At 38.9% G+C, this 22,145-nt stretch overlaps 1 protein-coding gene and 1 non-coding gene across 2 annotated transcripts; one reads left to right on the top strand and one right to left on the bottom strand.

Annotated features, from left to right (window-relative positions):
• Positions 1-981: 981 nt before the first annotated feature.
• LOC149007300 (D-isomer specific 2-hydroxyacid dehydrogenase family protein) lies at positions 982-12,073 on the top strand. The gene is made up of 2 exons (XM_089164557.1): positions 982-1,587; positions 11,222-12,073. Exons 1-2 carry the CDS (start codon positions 1,165-1,167, stop codon positions 11,738-11,740), a joined length of 942 nt encoding a protein of 313 aa, XP_089020683.1. The 5' UTR covers positions 982-1,164; the 3' UTR covers positions 11,741-12,073.
• A 778-nt stretch (positions 12,074-12,851) lies between these two features.
• Positions 12,852-12,922, bottom strand: TRNAG-GCC (transfer RNA glycine (anticodon GCC)). The gene has a single exon. It is a non-coding gene; the product is annotated as a tRNA-Gly (tRNA).
• Between the last annotated feature and the right edge of the window lie 9,223 nt (positions 12,923-22,145).

Below are 22,145 nucleotides of genomic sequence, written 5' to 3'. Positions count from 1 at the left end.
ATGGAAAGAACTCAAATGTAAAGAATGATGAATGGAAGGAATTCAAATGAGAGGAGTGATGAATGGAAAGAATTCAAATGAGAGGAGTGATGAATGGAAAGAATTCAAATGAGAGGATGAAATGATATGGAAAGAATTCAAATGAGAGGAATGATGAATGGAAAGAATTCAAATGAAAAGATGAAATGATATGGAAAGAATTCAAATGAAATGATGAAATGATATGGAAAGAATTCAAATGAAAGGATGAAATGATATGGAAAGAATTCAAATTAGAGACAATTAGGGAAATGATGAGAAATCATCCTTATCACGCCTAATAGGGTTGAACACCGGATTAGTCAGGGCAAAGCCTTGGAACCGGGGTTGGCAAAAAAAAAAAAAAAAAAAAAAAAGCTAACCATTTTAAGCATGACTCTATACATATTATTTTAGGATGAAGTTAAGGGCCTGTTTGGTTACATGAATCCAGAGATTTCAAATCTCGATTCAGATCGGAATACCCGTTTGGTTGTAAAATTCGATTCAGAATCGAGATTCACCTTTTCACTAAAAATGTGAATCGAGATTTATGGGGGGGGAAATCCGGGTTTCAAAAAGCTATACATTTGCACTTCACAAAAATCACGCTGTCAAATAATTTTTGGATGAATTCCGGTTTCATTTTACAACCAACATCTAATTTTATAATTATAACTCCATAGATTTGATCTGTGGGGATTTGATCTCCGTCATGTAACCCGGCCTATAATAAAATATCTGAAATAATTAATTTATTTGAGTAAAAAAAAAGTTAATATAATTTAACATCATAAGCTTATTTATGTTAATCTTGATTAAAATAAGATTTTGGCCAAAAAAAAAAAGAAAGATTAAAATAAGATCGTATTTTTTCAAATGACACTTACCAACCAGCCATGTGTGGAGTGGGGAGTTCCGGATTCCTCTCTGTCGTCACCTCATAAAATACAGAAGCGTTGGACTACGTCACTACAGGCCACGAATCAATATCTTCCCAAAATAGTTGGAAAAAAACAGCGATAGAAACTCGAGGTATCTCCGAGTTCAGTTTTCAGAGTCGCCGCCATTAAGAAGTGCAGTGAAGCAAACATCGATTGGCTCTCGTTTTTGTTCTCTTCCTGTTTCTACTCCATATTTGCAAGGATGGAAAGTATTGGTGTTGTGATGATGCAGCCCTTCTCCTCTTACTTGGAAGACGAGCTCGACAAGCGATTCAAACTCTTCCGATGCTGGAAATCCGCCAACCAGAAGGAATTTCTGAAAGAGAATTCGAGCTCTATTAGAGCTCTAGTCGGTAACGCTTCGATAGGTGCAGATGCAGAGACCATCGATATCTTGCCGAAATTGGAAATCGTCTCGAACTTCAGCGTTGGCTTGGATAAAGTAGATTTAGTCAAGTGCAAGGAGAAGGGCATTAGGGTTACTAACACTCCTGATGTGCTCACTGACGACGTTGCTGATTTAGCGATTGGATTGATTATAGCGACGTTGAGGAAGATTTGCGAGTCTGATCGTTATGTGAGGAGTGGATTATGGGTCAAAGGGGATTACAGATTGACTACCAAGGTTTGCTTTCTTTCAAAACCTTTTCTATTTGTTTCTTACCTCTGCCTGTTTCTTCTCATTTTTTGTTCGATATAATACATAGCTCTGATGCAGTCTATCTTTATGTGATTTTCAATTAAATGACTGTAACATCTTGGTACTCCATATTGCTTCCATGGATTAGATATCAGATGGAAAAAATAAAAACAACATACATCCTGGCTTTTTGTTAAAAAATGACAATTTGAACCTATTTGATGGATTGTTGAATAAATGGTTAATTTGTCAACTTACATTTATACTTTTACGGGTGATGTGTAATTATCCCTGTTCTGTGTAGATGCCTTTTAATGATTATAACTTCCACAAGAACAAGGGAAGTACTTAAAAATGCACTTATTATATTGTGATGAAAGTATGCACTTTCACTATAAATGATGTACATTTTCTGTTTTGATCATATAAGTTTTCTTTTTCATCAAAAATACTTTAAGAGAGACATTGCTGATATATAAAGATGTCAAGGAGAATAACAAACTTTATATGTTACTGGCTTAACTAAAGCATAAAACAGGACATGTAGAGATGCAGTAAATTTTCAGAACTGAACACCATTAAGCCTTTTACCCAGGAGGAAAAGAGGGGAAAAAAAAGAAAAAGAACACCATTGAGCCTCTTACCCAGAAGAAGGAAAAAAGAACACCGTTGAGCCCATATCTTATTGTGTGCACAAGTGAATTAAGCATAGATATGAGGAATCCCTATTTTCTGTATCATTTCTTGGTGTGTTTCTATTAACTAAACTAGGGAGGTAGTGAAACCAAGTAGGGAATATGAAGTGTTGCTTTACGATCCTTCATCTAATAAAAGCAGGTTAAACAAAGTATGTGCAGATTAGCAAACAGAGGATTAACATGACAGAACCGCGATGAGTGAGCTACAGAATAAGCAAAAACTCACAGTTAAGTTTCCTTTTTTACTTCTTGGTTTGATAAACCATGGGATGGAAAACTGGAAGGCAATTCTTCCAGTTGGATTAATTCAATATGGAGGTAGTTTAGAGGCATTTTTGAACTGCCTTGTGGTAAGCTCATGCCTTTAGAACTAAAAGGGAAGGGGGGGGGGGGTAAGAATTGGAGGGTAGCCATAAACTATTCATATTATATGGAGTAAAATTTATAGAGAAAGAAAAATGTGTGCAGCAATTGCATTTAGCTTAGTTGGGGATGAGGAATGAGGAGACATGGTTAGACTATTAAAAGGTTGAACTGGCAAGGAGCATAAGTTACAAACCTTTTCAGGATTATCATCATCCAATCCAGTTAAGTAATCATGATAGGGAGGTCCAAGAAGATAAAATATTGCTGGATCATTGTTAGACTCTCATAATCCTCAGTCGTTACACCAACGGAGCTTTTTATTGCAAACAGTTAAAGCTCATTTTAGCCCCCCCCCCCCCCAAAAAAAAAAAAAAAAAAAAAAAAAAAAAAGAAAGAAGAAAAAAAGAAGAGAAGTGAAATATGGGGTTGGTTGAAAAGAGGAATGATTGCAATAATAGAGAGGATCTTCAGATAGTGGGTTAGTTGGTTGCTTTCTCTTTATTAATATGGGGGCTTCAAAAGAGATATGAGTGATACATTGATATGGCTTTAGAAGAGATGTGAGTGAGACATTTATTGGGAAAAAAATATCGATAGACGGTTCACTCTTTTCCCACCTATGTAAAATATCGATGGAGAAAAAGAAATACATCAAAGGTATTTGTGAATAGTGTCTATGAATAGTGCCATGAATAGTGACTTTGTGAATAGTGTCAATGTGGGCCCCGTGGATAGTATTTGTGCGGGGTCCACGTGAAATATAACAAAATAAATGATCACAAAAGGAACACCGACACAACAATATACGTGGTTCGACTTTGCTTACATCCATGGGCGTAATGAGATTTTTCACTATGAGAGAGTAGAAATACACAACACTTGTACAATGCTTGCATTTATAACCAAATCCAACCCTGTATTTAAAATTGGATACCCATATACACCCTTGCTCAACTCACATCCTCAACCCTTAAAGAGTTGCAAACCCACTACTCCAACACAAAAAACACCTCACTCAACCCTCAGAACCATGTACTTAATGAGTTCTCTCGCTCCCTTACACATTCCTTAGGCAAACCCTCCATCTATAAATAGATGGGGAGGGGGCGATTAAGAGAGAAAAACAATCTCTCTCATTAATTGTTTTTGTCTTGTTGTAAATTAATAATGAGATAAGGAGAGAAGAAAACTCTCTTTTATGATGTGTTTCTCCCCTTTTTGTCAACAAAGGAGGCTGAGAGAGAGATGCACCAAATTTGTTAGTAAAATTCAGTGTGTCCTCTTATGAGGAGGACCCACAACAAACTCCCCCTCTGACTCATAAGGAGGGACAACTCATGCCTGTTATGCTTCTACAGTAGTCATTTTGCCTTCTGGTAGAGCCTTTGTCATCATATCTGCTCCATTTTTGTCAGTATGGATTTTCTCAAGTTGTAATTGCTTCCGTTCTAGTACATCTCGTATCCAGTGATACCTTACATGGATGTGTTTGGATTTATAATGGAAACTCGGATTCTTACTTATATGGATTGCACTATGGCTATTAAAGTGAATGGCATACTTTTCTTGTTTCAAAACGAGTTCTTGAGTGAATTGCTTCATCTACAACATTTCTATATATGCTTCAACAACAATGATGTACTCGCTTTTGTGGATGACAAAGCCACACATTTTTGCAGTTTAGATTGCCATGATATTGTTCCCCAGCCACACATTTTTGTAACTTAGATTGCCATGATATTGCTCTCCCTGCAAAAAATAATTAGGTATCCTGATGTGGATTTCCTGGAGTTGATGTCTCCTGCCAAACTCAACATTTGTATATGCTTGTAACACAAATTTCTTGGCCTCCAAAACATAGAGAAATGTTAGTAGTCCTTTTAAGATATCTCATTATCCACTTCATTGCTTCCCAGTGTTCCTTTCCAGGATTGGATAGAAATCTACTAATAACTCCTACTGCATGTGCAATATTAGGTCTAGTACAAACCATGGCATACATCAGGCTTCCTATTGCTGAAGAGTATGGAATGCACTTCATTTCATTCCTTTCTTCTTTAGTTGAGGGATTTTGTTCACTACTCAACTTGAAATGACTAGCATGTGGGGTACTTACAGATTTTGCTTTGCTCATATTAAATCTTTCAAGTACCTTATGAACATACTTTTCTTGTGATAGCCATAACTTTCTAGCTGTTGGGTCATGATAAATCTTTATGCCTAAGATTTGTTGCGCAGCTCCCAAACCCTTCATGGCTTTGCTCAGTTGTTTCTTTAGCTTGTCAATTTTATTGACATACTGACCAACAATCAACATGTCATCAACATAAAACAAGAGAATAATGAAATCTTCTACATAAAATTTCTAACAAACACAATAATGATCTGATGTTGTTCTGATATACCTATGATCCATCATGAATGAATCAAACTTCTTGTACCACTGCCTTGGTGCTTGTTTGAAATCATACAAGCTCTTTCTTATCCTGCAGACCATGTGTTCTTTACCTTTGACTTCAAAACCTTTTGGCTGCTCCATGTAATTTCTTCCTACAAATCTCTATGGAGAAGGGCTGTCTTTACATCTAGTTGATGGATTTCCAAATCCATACTAGCAGTTAAACTTAACACCACCCGTGTAGAAGATATTTTTACTATAAGTGAAAATTTTTCATTGAAGTCAATGTCTTTCTTTTACCTAAATCCCTTCATGACCAATCTTTCCTTGTACCTTGGTTATGAGTTTTTCTATTGGGTTTTTAGCTTAAACGCCCATTTGTTCTTGAGTGCTTTCTTACCTTCAGGTAACTTTACTAGGTCGTATGTGTGTTTCTTATACAGAGAATCCATCCCTTTTTACATGGTTTTCAACCACTCATCTTTATGCTTGCTATCATTTGCTTCTTCAAAGCATTCTGGTTCACTTGCATTTGTTAGCATAACAAATTGATTAGGTGAATAGTTGGTAGATTGACGGCGTGGCCTAGTGGATCTTCTTAACTTAGGCTCAACTAGTGGTTAGTGAGCCGGTTGCTCCCTTTGTCCACCAACGGTGGGAGTGCCATTGTTGTCACTACCTTCTTGAACCTCTCCCCCTTCACCTTGCACTAACAGTAAAGTGTTTGGGCCAAGTCAATAAGATCGTCATTATATAATTGAGGCTTCTCAATCTTGTCAAAGTCTTGGAGTGTTCGGTTTTCTAGAAAGACCACATCTTTACTTTTGATCACCTTCTTATCAATTGGATCCCATAACTTGTAAACAAACTTGTCAGTAGCATAACCCAAGAAATACATTGTTTTGTTTTCTCATGAAGTTTGGTTCATTTGTCTTTTGGGATGTGCATGAACACTCTGCAGCCGAACAACTTTAAGTAGTTATAGGATACCTCCTTTCCACTCTAGACTCACTTAGGAACATCTCCATTCAAAAGAGCTGATGGAGATAAGTTGATTAGGTGAACGGCAGCGCGTTGCTTCTCTCCAATAACACCGTGCCAATTTTGCATGTGAAAGCATGCATCTTATTCTTTCAACAATGGGGAAGTTCATCGTTTCAGCTACACCATTATGGTGTGGGGTCTTTGGAATAGTTTGTTCATGACTTCATGGTGAATTCCATGCTCCTTATAGTACTCTTCAAATGCTCCACTGTACTCACATCCGTTGTTAGTTCGGACACATTTAAGAATTTTACCTATTTCTCTTTCAACAGAGGCATGAAAAGTTTTAAATACATTAAAAACTTGATCCTTAGTTTTTAATGCATGTCCCACACTTTTCTAGATGCATCATCTATGAAAGTTACAAAATACAAAGCTCCCCCCAGAGTTTTTACTTTCATAGGACCACATACATCGGAATGCACTAATTCTAAAATTTTTCTTTTTCTTTAGGAGATGTTCTATTAAAGGTTACGCGATGTTGTTTTCCTTTTAAACAATGAACACATCGTTTTTGGTGTGTACCTTTAATGTTTGATAGAAGATTTTGTTTTGTGAGAATTTGCATACCTTTCTCACTCCGGTGGCCAAGTTTTTGATGCCATAATTTTGTAATGGATTCTTCCTCTACTACTATTACTTCTGCTTTACATATTTGCATTTGTGTTTTGTACAAAGTGCAACATTTTCTACCTCTTACCATCACTAGGGATCCTTTCGTAAGTTTTCATTGACCATTGCTAAAATGGTTATGGTATCCCTCTTCATTTTGCTTTCTTGCAGAGATTAGATTTAAATGGAGATCTGATATATACCTCACTTCCTTAAGAACCAATTGGCATCTGACATTTGTCTTGATGCACACATTTTTCCCATGATTTTTGAAATGCCATTGTTGCCCATCTTTACTGTACCAAAATCACCTGATTCAAAAGTGATAAATAATTCTTTTATAAGGTTAATATGGAAGGATGCATCTGAATCAATGATCCAATCCAAGTCCATATAGAAGTGAGGCAAAACTCGTCACTAGTTGAGATGATGATAATATCTCCATTTGAGCTAATGACAATGGTTTCTTGATCTTCTTTGTCCTCACTTTGATTCTCCATTTGTGCCTTTAACTTTCTGCAATCTTTTCATATGCCTTATCTTTTTACAGTAGTAGCATGTAATCATGCTTCTTGACTTGGATCTTCCTCATGATTTCTCACGAAGATGAGGTGGTCTAGTTTTACTTCTCCCCCACTTCTTAGTGATAAGTGCTTCACTGTGAGATGAGATCTAGGATTTTCTCCTTGTCTCTTCATTCAGTAGGCTTCAAGCCACTATATCCATTGTGAGCTTTCTTTTAGGAGTCGAGTTACTAAGGGATACAACAACGGTCTCCCAACTTTCTGGCAACGAATTAAGCAATGACAAAGCTTGCAACTCATCATCAAGTGTCATTTTCATAGAATTGAGTTGGTTAACAATACTTTGTACCTCATTTAAGTGTGCTGTCACAGAGCTTTCTTCCTTGTATTGAGATTTACAAATCTCCTGATAAGGAATGCTTTGTTGCAGGCAAATCTTCTCTCATATAGACATTCTAGCTTTTTCCATAGTGAATACGCCGAACTTTATATGGAAATGTAATGATAAACAGAATCATCTAACCATTGGCGAATGAAGCCAACGGCCTTCCGATCTAGGACTTTCCATTATGCTTTAGACATCTACTATGGTTTTGACGATGCACCTTCTATGGAAGCATACAAGTCTTTGCAATATAGCAAATCTTCCATCTTGGATTTCCATATCATCCAGTTGCTCCTGTTCAAGCTGATCATCCGTCCTACAACCTTGCCTCTATTAACATCTTTTACGAACAATCATGTGAACTAGACTCTGATACCACTTGTTAGGAAAAAATACCAATAGACGGTTCACTATTTTCCCACCCGTGTAAAAGATAGATGGAGAAAAAGAAATACAACAACGGTATTTGTGAATAGTTCCTTTGTGTATAGTGTTTACATGGGGTCCACGTGGATAGTATCAGTGCAGGACTCACGTGAAAGATAACAAAATAAATGATCGCAGAAGGAACACAGACACAATAATATACATAGTTCGGCTTTGCCTACATCCACGGGTGTAATGGGATTTTCCACTATGAGAGAGTAGAAATGCACAACACTTGTACAATGCTTGAATTTATAACCAAACCCAACCTTGTATCCAAACCTGGATACCCCTGTACACCCTCTTTCAATTCCTTTAGTTCCATGGACTCTACCATGAGTTGCTAAGAGAGTTTTCAAACATGCCAATTTGATCATTGATCCCTTGAATTTATTCATTTATATTGTTGGCCTCCCTTAAGCCGAAAAATGAGGATTGGGGATATCTTAGGATATTGCTCAAGGTCTCTTCCTTGTTACTTATCTTTGTCTTCCTCATAGCTCTTAGTTCATCACTTTTTGCCTATCCTTGATAGGCTTCATTAGAAGATCCAGTGCCGGAAAAGCAGATTACTTTCCTATTCAGGCAGACTGGAGCTCATTGGGTCAGGTATGCAGGTTTCCTATCTTTATTAGGGTGCTTATCTTTTGTGTGTTGGGGGGGGGTTAAGGGTTGGTTTAATCCATTTGTGCATCGTCTCCAATTTGAATCTTTAATGTGCTCTTCCTTTTGGAAAGGAAATCATTCCTTGAAATCATTCATCATGCTGGCTGGGAATCGAGGTTTGGACATTATAAGAGGTATATAGCAGTGCCCTTATAAGGGGCAGGCCTTGGCGCAATGGTTGGTGGGCCCCATTTGTACCCTATGGTCAAGGCACTGAAGCAGCCTCTCAGCAAAAACTGCTCGGGTAAGGCTGCATAGAAAAATTGCCCCTGTGGGGGAGCCTTCAGCACTGGGTTTGTCTTCCTATAACAGTGCCTTTGTCAAGCATATTGGAGGATCACTCTCAATGAATATTTTATTTGGGGTTAATTGGAACTACTCAGAAATCCTCAAAGAAGATTCTATCTGGATGGTGAATTGTCTTTGGACATCTCTTAGTCCTGGAGAATATTCTTCCACTTAGGCCTTGGGCTGCTTGTTCCTTTTTCTACCTCTACCAATGATGGTAAAGATAATTTCCTTTGGCCGGATAAGTGGCCCGTAAGGTTCTTGCTATTCCTGCTCTAGTGATAGGATCCGGTGATCCAGTATGATGCAGGGTCACTCACTGTGGATCCTCTGTCCTTATGGATGGGTCCTTTTGTTTCACTTTTTCTAGCTGAAGTCTAGGGCGACCTCCACCTTGATCCACACAGGCACAGTGGATCTGGGCCTCTTTGGATGGCATTGTCAAAACATAGGTTTTCTTCCACCTCTGCTTGGAACCTGGTCTGAACTACTAAGCCTGTTGTTCCTTGGCACAAGCTGAATCTAAGGTAATGATAACATTTCAAGCCACATCTTTATTGTGTGAAGGAGGGCAATGAACTCCCGCCTGCCTAGCTCTTTTCCGCCTTAAACAATAATCATTCCTAATTGTGGGTTTTGTTGTAACTCTAGAAGATAGTGATCATCTCCTTTTCACATGCCTATTTTCTGAAGGTTTTTCTTGTGAAGTGTAGTGCTTCTCCTGGGCCTGTTAGTTACTTCTCACAGAAATGGGGCTTGGCTTCTATTCCATTTTTTAATTGTTATTATTATTAATTTTTTAATTTTCTAATTTTTTTTTTGTTGGGGTTGGGGAGGGGGAAGGGGGAGAAAAGGAGAAAGGGCTTTATTCTGTGGTTTTCTCAGTATAACTGTTTTCTATCCCATGATTTATCATATCTTGTGGGAGATGAATATGAGAAGCTGGTCCAATGTACTTGCTCCCATCTGCAGATCTGGGAATGCATAAGCTTTGAAGTCAAGCAGAAGGACCTTACTGACCACTCCACATCTCCCCCCCCCCCCCCCCCCCCCAAAAAAAAAAAAAAAAAAAACACAAAAAAACACAAAAAACAAGGTGTATTGAAAATAATGGACAGGCATATCTCCACCTGCTGGAACATGTGGCTCTGCTGCTCCCCAAATCTGGCTCCTTCCCTTCCTACTCCCTTACTTCCTTCCCTTTATTTCCTTTTTCCTTTTTGTTTGGCTTTGGGTTGTTTGTCTTGATGTGGTTGTTTTACCGGACTTCTGTTTTTTGCCTCTCCCGAGTGAGGTTTGACTGCTTGAGCAGCTTTTGCTTTGGTTTTGAGGGTTTATGTTTGTTGCCAGAATTCCAGCTTGATATTTCATTTCTGTTATCCCCATTGTGTTTTGTTAAATTATTTTTCACCCTAAAAAACTGCACGTGGGATGTGCTTTATTTTATTGTTTCATTATTTTTGGGTCTAAGAGAATATACTGGCTTGCTATATCTTTTTGTTTTGGGGGTTGGGTTGGGGATGAGGGAAGGCTTGGTTTGCCTTTTGTTTGTATGCTACATTTGATGGTTGTTACATCGTGCACTATATTTTGATAGCTGTTTGTCGTCATGATTATCTGCTTCCTAGGATTTGTTGAACCTTCATTATCTTCTGTTAGAATTATGTAAGAAATCATTTTGTGTACTTTTAGATCAGCCCTAGGTGGATTTGATCCAAGGCTCTGCACTCTTTGTTGTATAAAAACACATGAATTAGATGGAATGCTGAATATTCTGGTTGGCATTCATCTTAATTAAAGTGGACACAAATTTTTTAGTTTAGATTCAACTGTAGTACATTGAAGAAAATTTGTGTGTTCTTTCGAAGGATTAATGCTAACTGCTGATGGAGACCAAAGGAGACTGGTTGGTAACAAAAGAGTAGGGTTAAGGGTTTGACTCAGTAAATGAAATCTAGAAAGCACCATAGAGAACTGTTTGTATCTGAGAAGGCTTTTGTAGGTTGATACTAGTTTATAGTTTATCTAAGATAGTGAAAGAAAAACTATGGAAATAAACATAATAATATATCTCATGACTAGTGTTCCCTGCATTCTCTTCCATGGGAAAGAGTTCATGGTTACATTTTTAAACTGGTTTCCAGAACGTCCCAGTTTGATATAGAACTTATGTCTTCTTTGCTTTTCATGTCTATCATTTTCCCTTTTGCAGTTCACTGGCAAATCAGTTGGCATCTTGGGGCTGGGCAGGATTGGTTCTGCAATTGCAAAAAGAGCAGAGGCATTTGGCTGCCCGATCAGTTACTACTCCAGGTCAGAGAAGCCAAATACTGATTACAAGTACTATCCAAGTGTTCTTGAACTTGCAAAGAATTGTCAAATACTTGTAGTTGCATGCCCCTTGACAAAAGAAACATACCACATTATCAACCGTGAAGTAATTGAAGCCGTGGGTCCGAAGGGCATTATCATAAACATTGGGCGTGGCCCTCATGTTGATGAACCAGAGCTTGTGTCAGCACTGATTGAAGGTCGACTGGGTGGGGCTGGCCTTGATGTATTCGAAAAAGAGCCTTACGTCCCAGAGCAATTGTTTGGTCTGGATAATGTGGTACTCTTGCCTCACGTCGGAAGTGGAACAGTTGAAACCCGTGAGGATATGGCAGATCTTGTGATCGGGAACTTGGAAGCACACTTTCTTAGCAAACCACTTTTAACTCCAGTGGTTTGATTGTGATAGCAGATTTAAGTACATTATTGATTGGAACAGAGACTTGATGCTGCTCTCTTCTTTGCATAAACCTCTCAGTTCTGTTGGAAGTACACTTTCTTAGCAAACCAGCATCAACTCCAGTGGTTTTGTCCTGTCAGGAAGCAAGTAGATTATTGATTCGAACAAAGACTTGTTACTGCTCCTTTCTTTGCATAACCTCACAGTTCTGTAGGTATATTTTTTAATGCTATAGCAACTTTGGTCATTGTGAATCCTCTGGCAGGTTTTTTTTTTTTTGGCCAAAACAAACAAGTAGAGATTAAATTAAATGAAAGAGTTAAGGTCATAAGACCTATACAAAGGGGAGGGATCTACAATAAACAAAGGCGGTATACCCCACCAAGATCTATCTAGAGATAACCTGCAAGCACCCTTAGCAAGAAAATCAGCATAGCCATGGCAATTCTAGGAATATAACTAAAAGAATCCTTTGGCAGTTGTGAGAGCCAGGAGTGGATAAGGTTAGACCTGAGAATGTTCTCTACCAGTCGATTCAAACCATCGCGTTTGGATGTTAACTCGGAGAGCCGATCCCTTGAATAAAAAACCTTAAAATTCACGGGTTTGGATATATTATTTGCTTCTTTTTTCTGATTGCCATTTATGTGGTTTCAAGTTTCAACCAAGTGCAGACCTAGTTTAGGAAGAAACAGCTTTTATGTCCTTTTTTTTTTGTAAGAACAGCTTTTATGCCCATTTTTATATAATTAAACTATTCCAATCAAGTTGCAGGAGTCTGCATATTTGAACCATGGTTGTAACTTAATCGATCAACTGGGAATCCGATGCTAGCTTGAGATTAACAAAAGGGAAAACTGGGATAGTGTCTGGAAGCATACCATAAACCAGAGTTGGATGTAAAAATAAAATGGATCGCAGAGAGGGGTATGTAATTTACCTTAAATTTTAAGGGGATCACGGGACAACTGTTTCATAGTGGGACTGGGATGTAAGTGGAGAGATCATGGGTTTAGGGCTTAAAAAATAATAATCTTTTAGTTACGGTTTTATTGATGAGGGCGTTTTGATTTTCTTTTATATTCTTCAGATGAAATATGGAAAAAATTATTGCACCAGCCGGGAATCGAACCCGGGTCTGTACCGTGGCAGGGTACTATTCTACCACTAGACCACTGGTGCGTGATGATGTGTTTGACTCTTTTCTATAAATTCTACAACTTTTCACACTAACTTTTGCCTTCACATTTCTACCCATTTAAGGGTATCAATTCATAACATGTGTCATTACTAAAATCGGAACACCATGTTGCTTATCCTGTACTGAACAAATACAGCATGATATGGATATGACATAGCTGTACCATTTGATAAATGGTTTCGAAATTGTTGCATCAATGCCATACTATACATCAAATTTTTTTATTTTTTTTTATTGTGTAAATATGGTATGGTAATGGTTTGAGATACTTGTACCATTTCTATTTGATATAATGATGATATTAGGTAAATTTATTTGATACTACATTAACACTATATTAACTACTGACTGTACCGAATTGACACCCCATAGAAAGAGGAAGCTGCATGAAGGTATCATGTAAGCCCTCTTTAAGGAATAAATAAACCGTCCAATGGTGCTTAGCTTTATGGACCAATGTCGATATCATTTGGTGGCAAGTGTGACAGAATTCAAGAGTAGAGTGACCCACACAAACCTGAGGGGTGGCTCAATTTGTATTTGAATTCCCTTAAGGCGTTGAAGTAAGCATACCTACCTCTTCCGTTTTCAACATCCTATGTATTGGGGGAGGGCCTTTGGAGTGTCTCAAGTAATTTGTTGGTGTTGGAAAGGTGGAATCGTGAAGGGGATTGGAGCTTTACCACAATCGATTTCTGGATTCAGTTCCATAGGCTTTCACAAGATCTGTTAGCGCTGACTATGGGGCAACAAATAGCGATGAAGCTCGGTCATCCATGAACTGTAATGGTCATCCAGGGTACCAGATTTAGTAAAGTAGTGTCTTACTTGAGGTGAAGGGTTACCCTTGATATTAGTCGACCTTTGTGTGCTATGTATTCTTGTAAAAAGGAGATCTAGAGACACAGTGGAGGTGTCTATCATGCATGAGCATCTACTGACCTTTTGCTATATTTTTGGTGTGTTAGGACATGAAGATGAGAGATGTGGATACCTATTTGATTTGCAAGAGGATAGAAGTTGTACATCCAGTGAATTGGCGGAGGTACTAGCTTTGTCGTTGAGACGATTTGGCTCTTTTATGGAAGGATTCCCTCTTGAGAAAAAGGTTGATTAAGGAGGCGGTTCTCCATGGTTTGTTGTTGCATTTAGAGGATGTGAAGAACACCTATAACACAACAGACATTGCAATCAAATGAACCCTAACACCAAAGACTAGGAAGATGAGGCCAAACAACTGGTACGTCCCTCTCTGTTCTTCTAGTGAATTAGATTTTCTTAGGCATCCACCAATCCCTATCCCACCCACCTAACACCCCTTTTTCCTTCTGCAAGCCCGTGGATGCCGTCACAGTCTCAACCCCTCTCCATTTCTTGTGGTCCCAAAGAGAATGCCCTAGTTGTACGACAAAACCCAGAAACACTTGTCCCCTCTATGGCAGCCCTAAACCCTTCCTTTACTGACAGTCGTATAGCCATATCTTCCATTTTAGCTCACCTGCAACACCCGTCTGCTTTGAGGCTTGTGGAGAGGGACAAAACGATCCGGATATTTCCTTTTTACTTCTTTCCCTTATCCCGCACTTGTCATCAGTCTCACTGTCCAACTTTGAACATCAATTTGCAAACCTCTACAACTAGTAGCCCATCGGATGGAGGTGACTCGCATCCATTCCCCTATTTCGATAACCTAACTCAGACTACTTTTAGCCCTCTTGCACTAAGCCCAACTACCTTTATCCTAGCCCACATATTATAGTACCTTATGAGCCCATTCCCTATATGGATCATGTGAAATCCCCTATAATTCTAACCCAAAACCCTTATTGTAGGTCCAAGAACCTGCAACACAAGTAGAAGACAACAGTGGGCCATCCGGATTGAGACTGTTGAATTAGAACCTGAACCAATGGAAGTGGATGGTGAAGATGAAGAATTTGGAACTTTGTTAAGTTTTGAAAGAAGAACTGACTTGAACATTGATGGACTGAGAAAATGGATAAAGACTTTGTGGCCGACACTTTTAAAAGGTCCTAAAGATCAGGTAAGAACCCCCTAAAATGTGGGTTTAGTGTTGAAGAAGAGCCTTGAGAAATTGCCTTTGAAACTGACTCCTGGAGAAATTTCTAGGGGTATGGTCTCTTGGGTATAGGTCTCTCGAGCAAGGAGACCCCTACTTGGTGCTTGTGAGTGAAAAGGGGTAAAATTGGGATTTTAGTTTCAGACCCTATTTAATGAGTTTTTGACCTAAATCGTATTTTTACTCCCTAGCCATCAGAGAACGTCAGAGAGTTCATTGAGAAGAGGGAGAATACTACGAAGATCGTCCCAAGATCTTTCTGTGCACCAATTGAGTTTTCCTAAACTTAGTTTACTTTTCCATTTGTAAAGTTTATCTCCTTTTGATTCGTCAATGTCATTGCATCCTTGTGGAGGGATCCTTAATTAAAAGAGACCTAAACCTTATTTTTTCTATTGTGCTCTAGAGTGATTATGAAATCATTATATTTTGCAATTCCCTTTCCGGATAGATTTTGGAAAATACCTATTTATGATCCGTTTGGGTTTTGTTAGATTTGAGTATTGGGATGCTTTTCATTGATAGATCTTGTTCTTAAGTGTTTTTTAGAATTTTCTTTTCATTCTAGAAGTAGTTTAAAACCCAAATTCATAGCTATTTGAGCAATTTGTCGATTGTTGTCCATACTCAAACATGGGTCTCCCAAGCGACCCCTACTAGGCACTGTTCAAGCGACCCTACCCCCATGGGTCTGCTGACAGGGGTCTCTCGAGCAACCCTCCCCCCCTTCAAGCAACCCCTACCCTATTGTTTTGGCTTTTGTTTCTATTTTAGACGTAGGACTCTTAGGGTTGTTTCTAACTTTTAACCAACATTTAAATAGGATTATTTGGGACATGTTAGATAATCTTTTGATTCTTTTGAAGAAGTACAATTTACTTGCAAGGTGAGGACATTCATTTATCAATGCTTATCTTTAATTATTAATATAATATTAGACTTGCATGATGAATTGTATGCTATTGTTTAGAGACTTTTATATTCATGCAGTGTTCTGAAATTGTAGAATCATGATTGTTTACTGAATTATAAGTGTTACTGTTGAGTTGGAATAAAAATGGACTTGAACTGGAGTTGTGGAGTAACTATTGCCCTAGGAGCCTTAGAAAGAACATATAGCTTAGGTGGCATCCCTAGGTTGTCTAGATGAAACATGGTTAGGCACCCCATCATGTCATTGCCCTATTGGCGGGGGTATTGATGCCGAGTGACCCGTGGCAGTAGTGTGGGGGTGGTGTGTCACATCCACCCAGCCGGTACCCCATTTGGCATACCCAGGAATGTGATCTACAGTCCAAGGATCAAGAATCGAGGGACCATGCCTCCCACATACATGATAACATAATCATGAACAATAATAATCAAGGTAAAAGCAACTAATACTAAATATCATGAATAAGATATGATTCAATAAATCAGAGTGCGGAGAAGCAGATAATATCAAGGTGTAAATGTGATCATAAAGGTGAGAGAATGTATGATAATCACCCTCTCAAAGCAGCGGAAATGAAGTATGACTAAGTTAATTACAATCCCAAGTATAAAAAGATAATCCAAAACAAGTTAGTTACATGTCCAAAGGTTCCATAAATAGACCAGGGAAATGGGGCACTAAGCTAGGGTTTCTTCTGTCCTAATGATGGTCTCCTCAATGGTGTGGATGAAGAAAGCCCAGCTCTGCCGCTCCCGCACTATCGTGGGGCTAACCATGGTGCGAATAGTAATCCTCCTCGGCACCAACACTCTGATCTTCACCGAAGATACCACCTGGAGGGTAGTATGCGGGATCAAAGTCCGTCTCGAAGGGGGTGCCATCATAATCTTCGGTACCTGTAGGATAATCTAAAAACATTTGTACAAAAGGAATGAGTTCGAAGAACTCAGCAAGGTAGTTATCCTATAATTAAAATCATACATATACAAAACATAACATAATGCGATGTGATATGGAACATATGATGCAAATATGATTCTAACTCTACGAATGCTAGTCTCTATGGTAGACATGCTTTAAGTCATAGCACCATACTTCTTTGGGTGGTCAGTCACTCCCCCTCAATCATACAAGATATCTTGGGTCTGCTAGGGAAGTTAGATAAAGTCATCTCAAAAACCATGGTAAGGGAATCGGTCACCGCTCTCTCACATCACCGTTTGGTATAAGTACTGGCGCATGTCATAGTAAAGCCTAGCCCAATGCAAGTCATTCACTCAGTCGTATCAAGTCAGATCCAGATACGTCCATTCCTCGCCCCCGACGATCCTTTCCGGTATCCTTCACACTAGAGTCAGCGAAATCCCAGATTTCGGACTCATCAACCCTATTGGTCATCCACAAATAGTAAACGGGAAGCTCTCACGTCCTCTCACGGATTAGTTACCGGTCTTGAGCACCCGTGAGCCCAAGTCTAGCCATTTGCAACTCTACCAATAAATGGCCCCTTTCGGGTATTCGTAGCATGATTTATGTCCCCTACCGGATTGGTTACCTGCCTAGAGCGCCCATCAAACCATACACTACCACGGGTCGTTCGGTCTCAATGCCCTTCCGATTCGGGTTTGACACGACAAGGACAATCCTAGCCACTCAACTAGACAATCCTATGTATGTCATCCAATAACCCGGGAGAGTGTCAATAGGCACCTTCGGAGAACATCCCATACTATTCCCTCCGATGCCCAAGGACAGAAGTGTCAATAGGACACTCCCCAATCCCAAGTTATACGTAGGCAATCACATATTCAAATTCATCATTTCTCATGCATCTAATACATCTTCATAATAAAAGTTAAATCATGATATTGAAATGAATCATCATAGACATAAGTAATCAATAATAATTTAACATGACAAGAGTATAAGAATTCCGATGCTACTGTCCTAACACATGTATAACAGTCTTATGACAATTAAAAGTAATCAAGAGATTCTATTTTTTAAGTAAGAACATAATTCATAAGTTGATGGCCTATATTGTTTATGGATATAACCATCCTTACCTTGGGTTGAGTTGATGATGAATTGAGAATACCAAGAAATGGTCCAAAAGAATTGTTAAAACCTTAAACAAACATCAATAATAAGTTAGAGAAGAAATCGGAAAGATCAGATGTGAAATGGGTCTAAACCTGCTAAAGTTGCTGTCAGCAACAACTTTGGTCGATGGCATTGACCAAAGAGGATCGACCAAAATTCTCTTCGGGACAGAATAGTGGATTTTTGGGGTTTTCATCCGAAATTGGTTTTCCGGTGTTCGGATCAATCTGAAACTTGGAGGAATGCTTAAGAACAGTATGAGGGTACTATAAATCAAGAAAACAACATAATCCAATGGTCTAAATAGAAAGCCCCAATTTGAGCTATCAAGTTCAAGTGACAAGCATTATGGCATGGTTTGGGATTGATTGCATTGACATAGAAATGGCATGAAATAGCTAGGGGAACTTATAGAAATTTGTTTCGAATCAAATAATAGTGATAAACATGAACATAGCATACCATACAACTCAGTTTTGTACAAAATGACATGATGTTGAGAGGAAAATCAAGAAATACATATGCTAGGCTTGAGATGGGGGCATAGCATCAATAGATAGCTAAGGAAATCATAGGTTAAGCATGAGTGGACACTTGGAGTGATGGTTGCAAGGTTGCAACACCATCTCCAATGTCTCAACAGCAAGAGAGGAATAGAAAAGAATAGAAAAAGGTAGAATAGATAGTGGAATGATGATTCATACCTTGATGTTGAAGATGGAGGCAAGAATCAATGATAGACAATGTGTTTTTGGTGGAGTACCCTTCACATATACCTAGGAGTTGCTTTGGGAAGCTCTCCCCACATTTTTAGGAGTGAAAATGATTGCAATAGGGCTCAAGGCTCGAGGTTATAATAATTAGAAAAGAGAATATTCCATGGAATCATTAACTTGGTTGACTGGGAAACTTTGGTCGATGGCATCGACCAAAGAGGATCCACCAAAATATTTCTCAGCAGAAAAATAGGTTTAGTTCAGCAACTTCAAGTGGGGTTTTGAAAGGCTATACAAGGTCAAATTGAGTGAGGTTTTCTTATACAATTCAATCAAGAAGTCTAGTTTCGGGGAATACCTTCGGATTGTGCACGGGAGGTCATCAAGTACTTCAACTAAATCAATCTTCTCCGATGCGCAGACTTTCCTTAAACACTGACAATGCATTTAAGCAAGGGGTATCATCGTCAATGTCCATGGGCTCGGTCTTCGCATCATAGTTATCAATCAGAAGGGTCCACAAATCTCTTCTACCACCGCTTCGGGTCTTCGGGCCTAAATACAACAGTGGATCTGGGTTAGGGTCAGGGTTAAAATAGGGCTGGATATTACTGGATATTACATGGTGGGCGCTCAAGACTAGTAACCAATCCATGAGAGGACACAACCACATTGTGGGGGCCATTCATTGGTAGGGTTGCATATAATAGGCTTGGGCTTATGGGCACTCAAGATCAGTAACCAACCTATGAGAGGACATGAGAGTTTCCTGTCTATTATGTGTAGATGACAAATAGGGTTAAGAGAAGGCGTAGTCTGAGTTGGTTAGAGTTATAGGATATGTTGACTCTAGATAGGGAAGGATACTGAATTGAGTTAGTTGGTGCCATAGGGAAGGTATCTGAACCTAGACTGATGTGACTAAGTAGAGATTTGCATTGGGTAAGGCTTTTCCCTGACACACACCAATACTCATGCCAATTGTGTGGTGAGAGAGTGGTGACCTAAACTCCAACCAAGGTGTGAAGTGATTGTAACCCTTACCCAAGATCCCAATAGAGGTAACCAGTCCATGAGGGATTAGAGTGACAGACCTACCTAGAAGAGGCTGGTGTTATATCTTAATGCGTGTCTACCTAGATAGAGACCTACATTGGTTAGAGTATATGAGCATTATCTCATTGCATTGCACAATCATGTCACTTCATATCATAACAACGTATAATTATTATTATCTCTTGTTTGAATAATGGATATGCATATTTATTTGAATTACTCACTGAGTTCTTCGGAACTCATCCCTTGTGGAATTTTTGTTTTAGATTTTATTGCAGATCCTAATGCCTCGACGTTTCAAGTTTACGAGATGCCGACAACGAATATGTACAAAATGAATATGTATAGGATTACGGGAGTGACGACGTACAAAATGGCACATGCGCATGTCACAACTGTGTTTATCTAGAGTAGTCCCACCCTTGGGAAGATAGAGATTACTTGGGGAAATGGGACATTTGAAATTCATTTTTATCATTTCATTAAAAACACTTGTAGATGTAATTCCTTAGGAGACATGACTCATTCCTTTCCCGTTTAAGTTTCCTTTGAGGATTAGCATTTTTAATTTCATCCATTGCAGCAGATGACGATCTAATAGATGAAATTGAAGAAGCGGAAGAAACATAGCATTTAATTGATGAGAACAACACAACAGGAAGTTGATTTGGAAGAGGCATTTGGAGCTATTTTTAATGTCATCACCCATGGAAGTTGTTGATGCATAGATCCACGAGCAACAATAAAAGTCTGTAGTTGAAATTGTAGGGGCCTTGGGAGGAACTATACAATTCGATCTATAAAGTTCACAATTAAACATTCTACCCCTAATTTTTGTTTTTTTTTTGGAGACTAAAGCTGAGGATGTAAAAATTAAAAAATAGCAAAGTCTTTGAAATTCGATGGTTATTTCACTATCCCTTGTGAATTTAGTAGGTGGACTATGTATCTTGTGAAATCCTCTAGAATCCTAGCCCGATAAACCTTCATTTCAGGTCCACGAACCTGGAGTACTAGTGGAAGACAGCTGTGAGCCATCAAAGTAAAGGCTATAGGTCCGAAAATTGAACCCATGGACATGGATGGTGTAAGAGATGACTGAGCCACCATTTGGATTTCAAAAGGAGAGGGAAAGTCCACCCGGAGGCATGCACAAAAACCAAGGCAAGAAGACTCCAATGCCAAGGTAAACAATACCATTGAGACGAGCATGATTGGAGTTGTCTACCCTCCGAAGCTTACCAAAAACTGCTTTCGGATGAAGAAGATATATAGGTGGTTGAATGGGGGTGATTAATCAAACTTATTGACTGCACCCTACCCAGGTAAAGGGTATTTTAGGGTTTTTGCTCTTAAAACCCTATTTTATTGTTCTTTTGGCTCATGGATGAATTGTTTATGTTATTTGGAGGCTAAGAACTTGGGAGGAGAGAAAGGAGTGTTGTTGTGTCAAATCATTGAGGATTGAGGTGTGCCAAAGCACGGATTGCGAAGATAATCACATGTGGAGGTAAGGGAATCCTCTTCCATCATTTTCTCCAAGTTATTTAAGTTGGTGGTTGACATTTATGATGGATAATGTTGGTAGATGAGCTATTGAATGTTTCTGATGAGTTGTTGAAGCCTCATATCATGTTTCCTAGCTCTTTTATGTGTTGATTGGTTTCATTTCACCCATTTGAGACCTATTGACCATCTCAGAGACACCCGCGGGCAACACTCTGAGAACCAAATTGGGGCTTTTTAATTGGAGGCTTGTTTGAATGTTTAGCAAGTGTTTTGGGGACATTGTTGCTATTTTATTGAAGTCCCAAAAATCCCCAAAAGATTTGGGTTTCAAATTAGAGAAAGTGAGGCCATTTTTGTTTAGACCCCAGGGGCGGTCTATATAACCCCCATATTCCTACTCTGAAGGCCAAATTGCAGATCCAAGTACTCAAGGTTCTAATTGAAAGAAGTTGTGGGCTATCCCAATTGAAGCCCATGGATTTGAATGGTGTTGATGAAGAACCTGCCTTATTAGGAACTGGAAGAAGATCTAGCCAGAACCCACATGGATTGGGTAGATGGGTATCCAACGTGAGAAATGTCAAGTTGGAAGATGTCTACAAGTAGGTAAGAGCCCTCCATATGTTGGTTAAGGTTGTAACAAAGCTAGGGATCAACCGTCTTAAAAAACCGCCCCCTAGTACTGAAACTACTCAGGACTGCATTCCTATTCTTGGGCTCCTTCCAAAACAAGGATTTTTCTTATTGACACTGCATTTAATCTCCAGAAAGTTTTTTTTTCTTCTTTCTTCTTAGGTTCATTTCTT

The sequence above is a fragment of the Hakea prostrata genome, chromosome 8 (assembly GCF_041222555.1).
Source record: "Hakea prostrata isolate BN-2017 chromosome 8, UWA_Hpros_2, whole genome shotgun sequence".
Lineage (NCBI taxonomy): Eukaryota > Viridiplantae > Streptophyta > Magnoliopsida > Proteales > Proteaceae > Hakea > Hakea prostrata.
The sequence above is the reverse complement of the archived record's forward strand: the minus strand, read 5'-3'. Positions and strand labels throughout refer to the sequence as shown.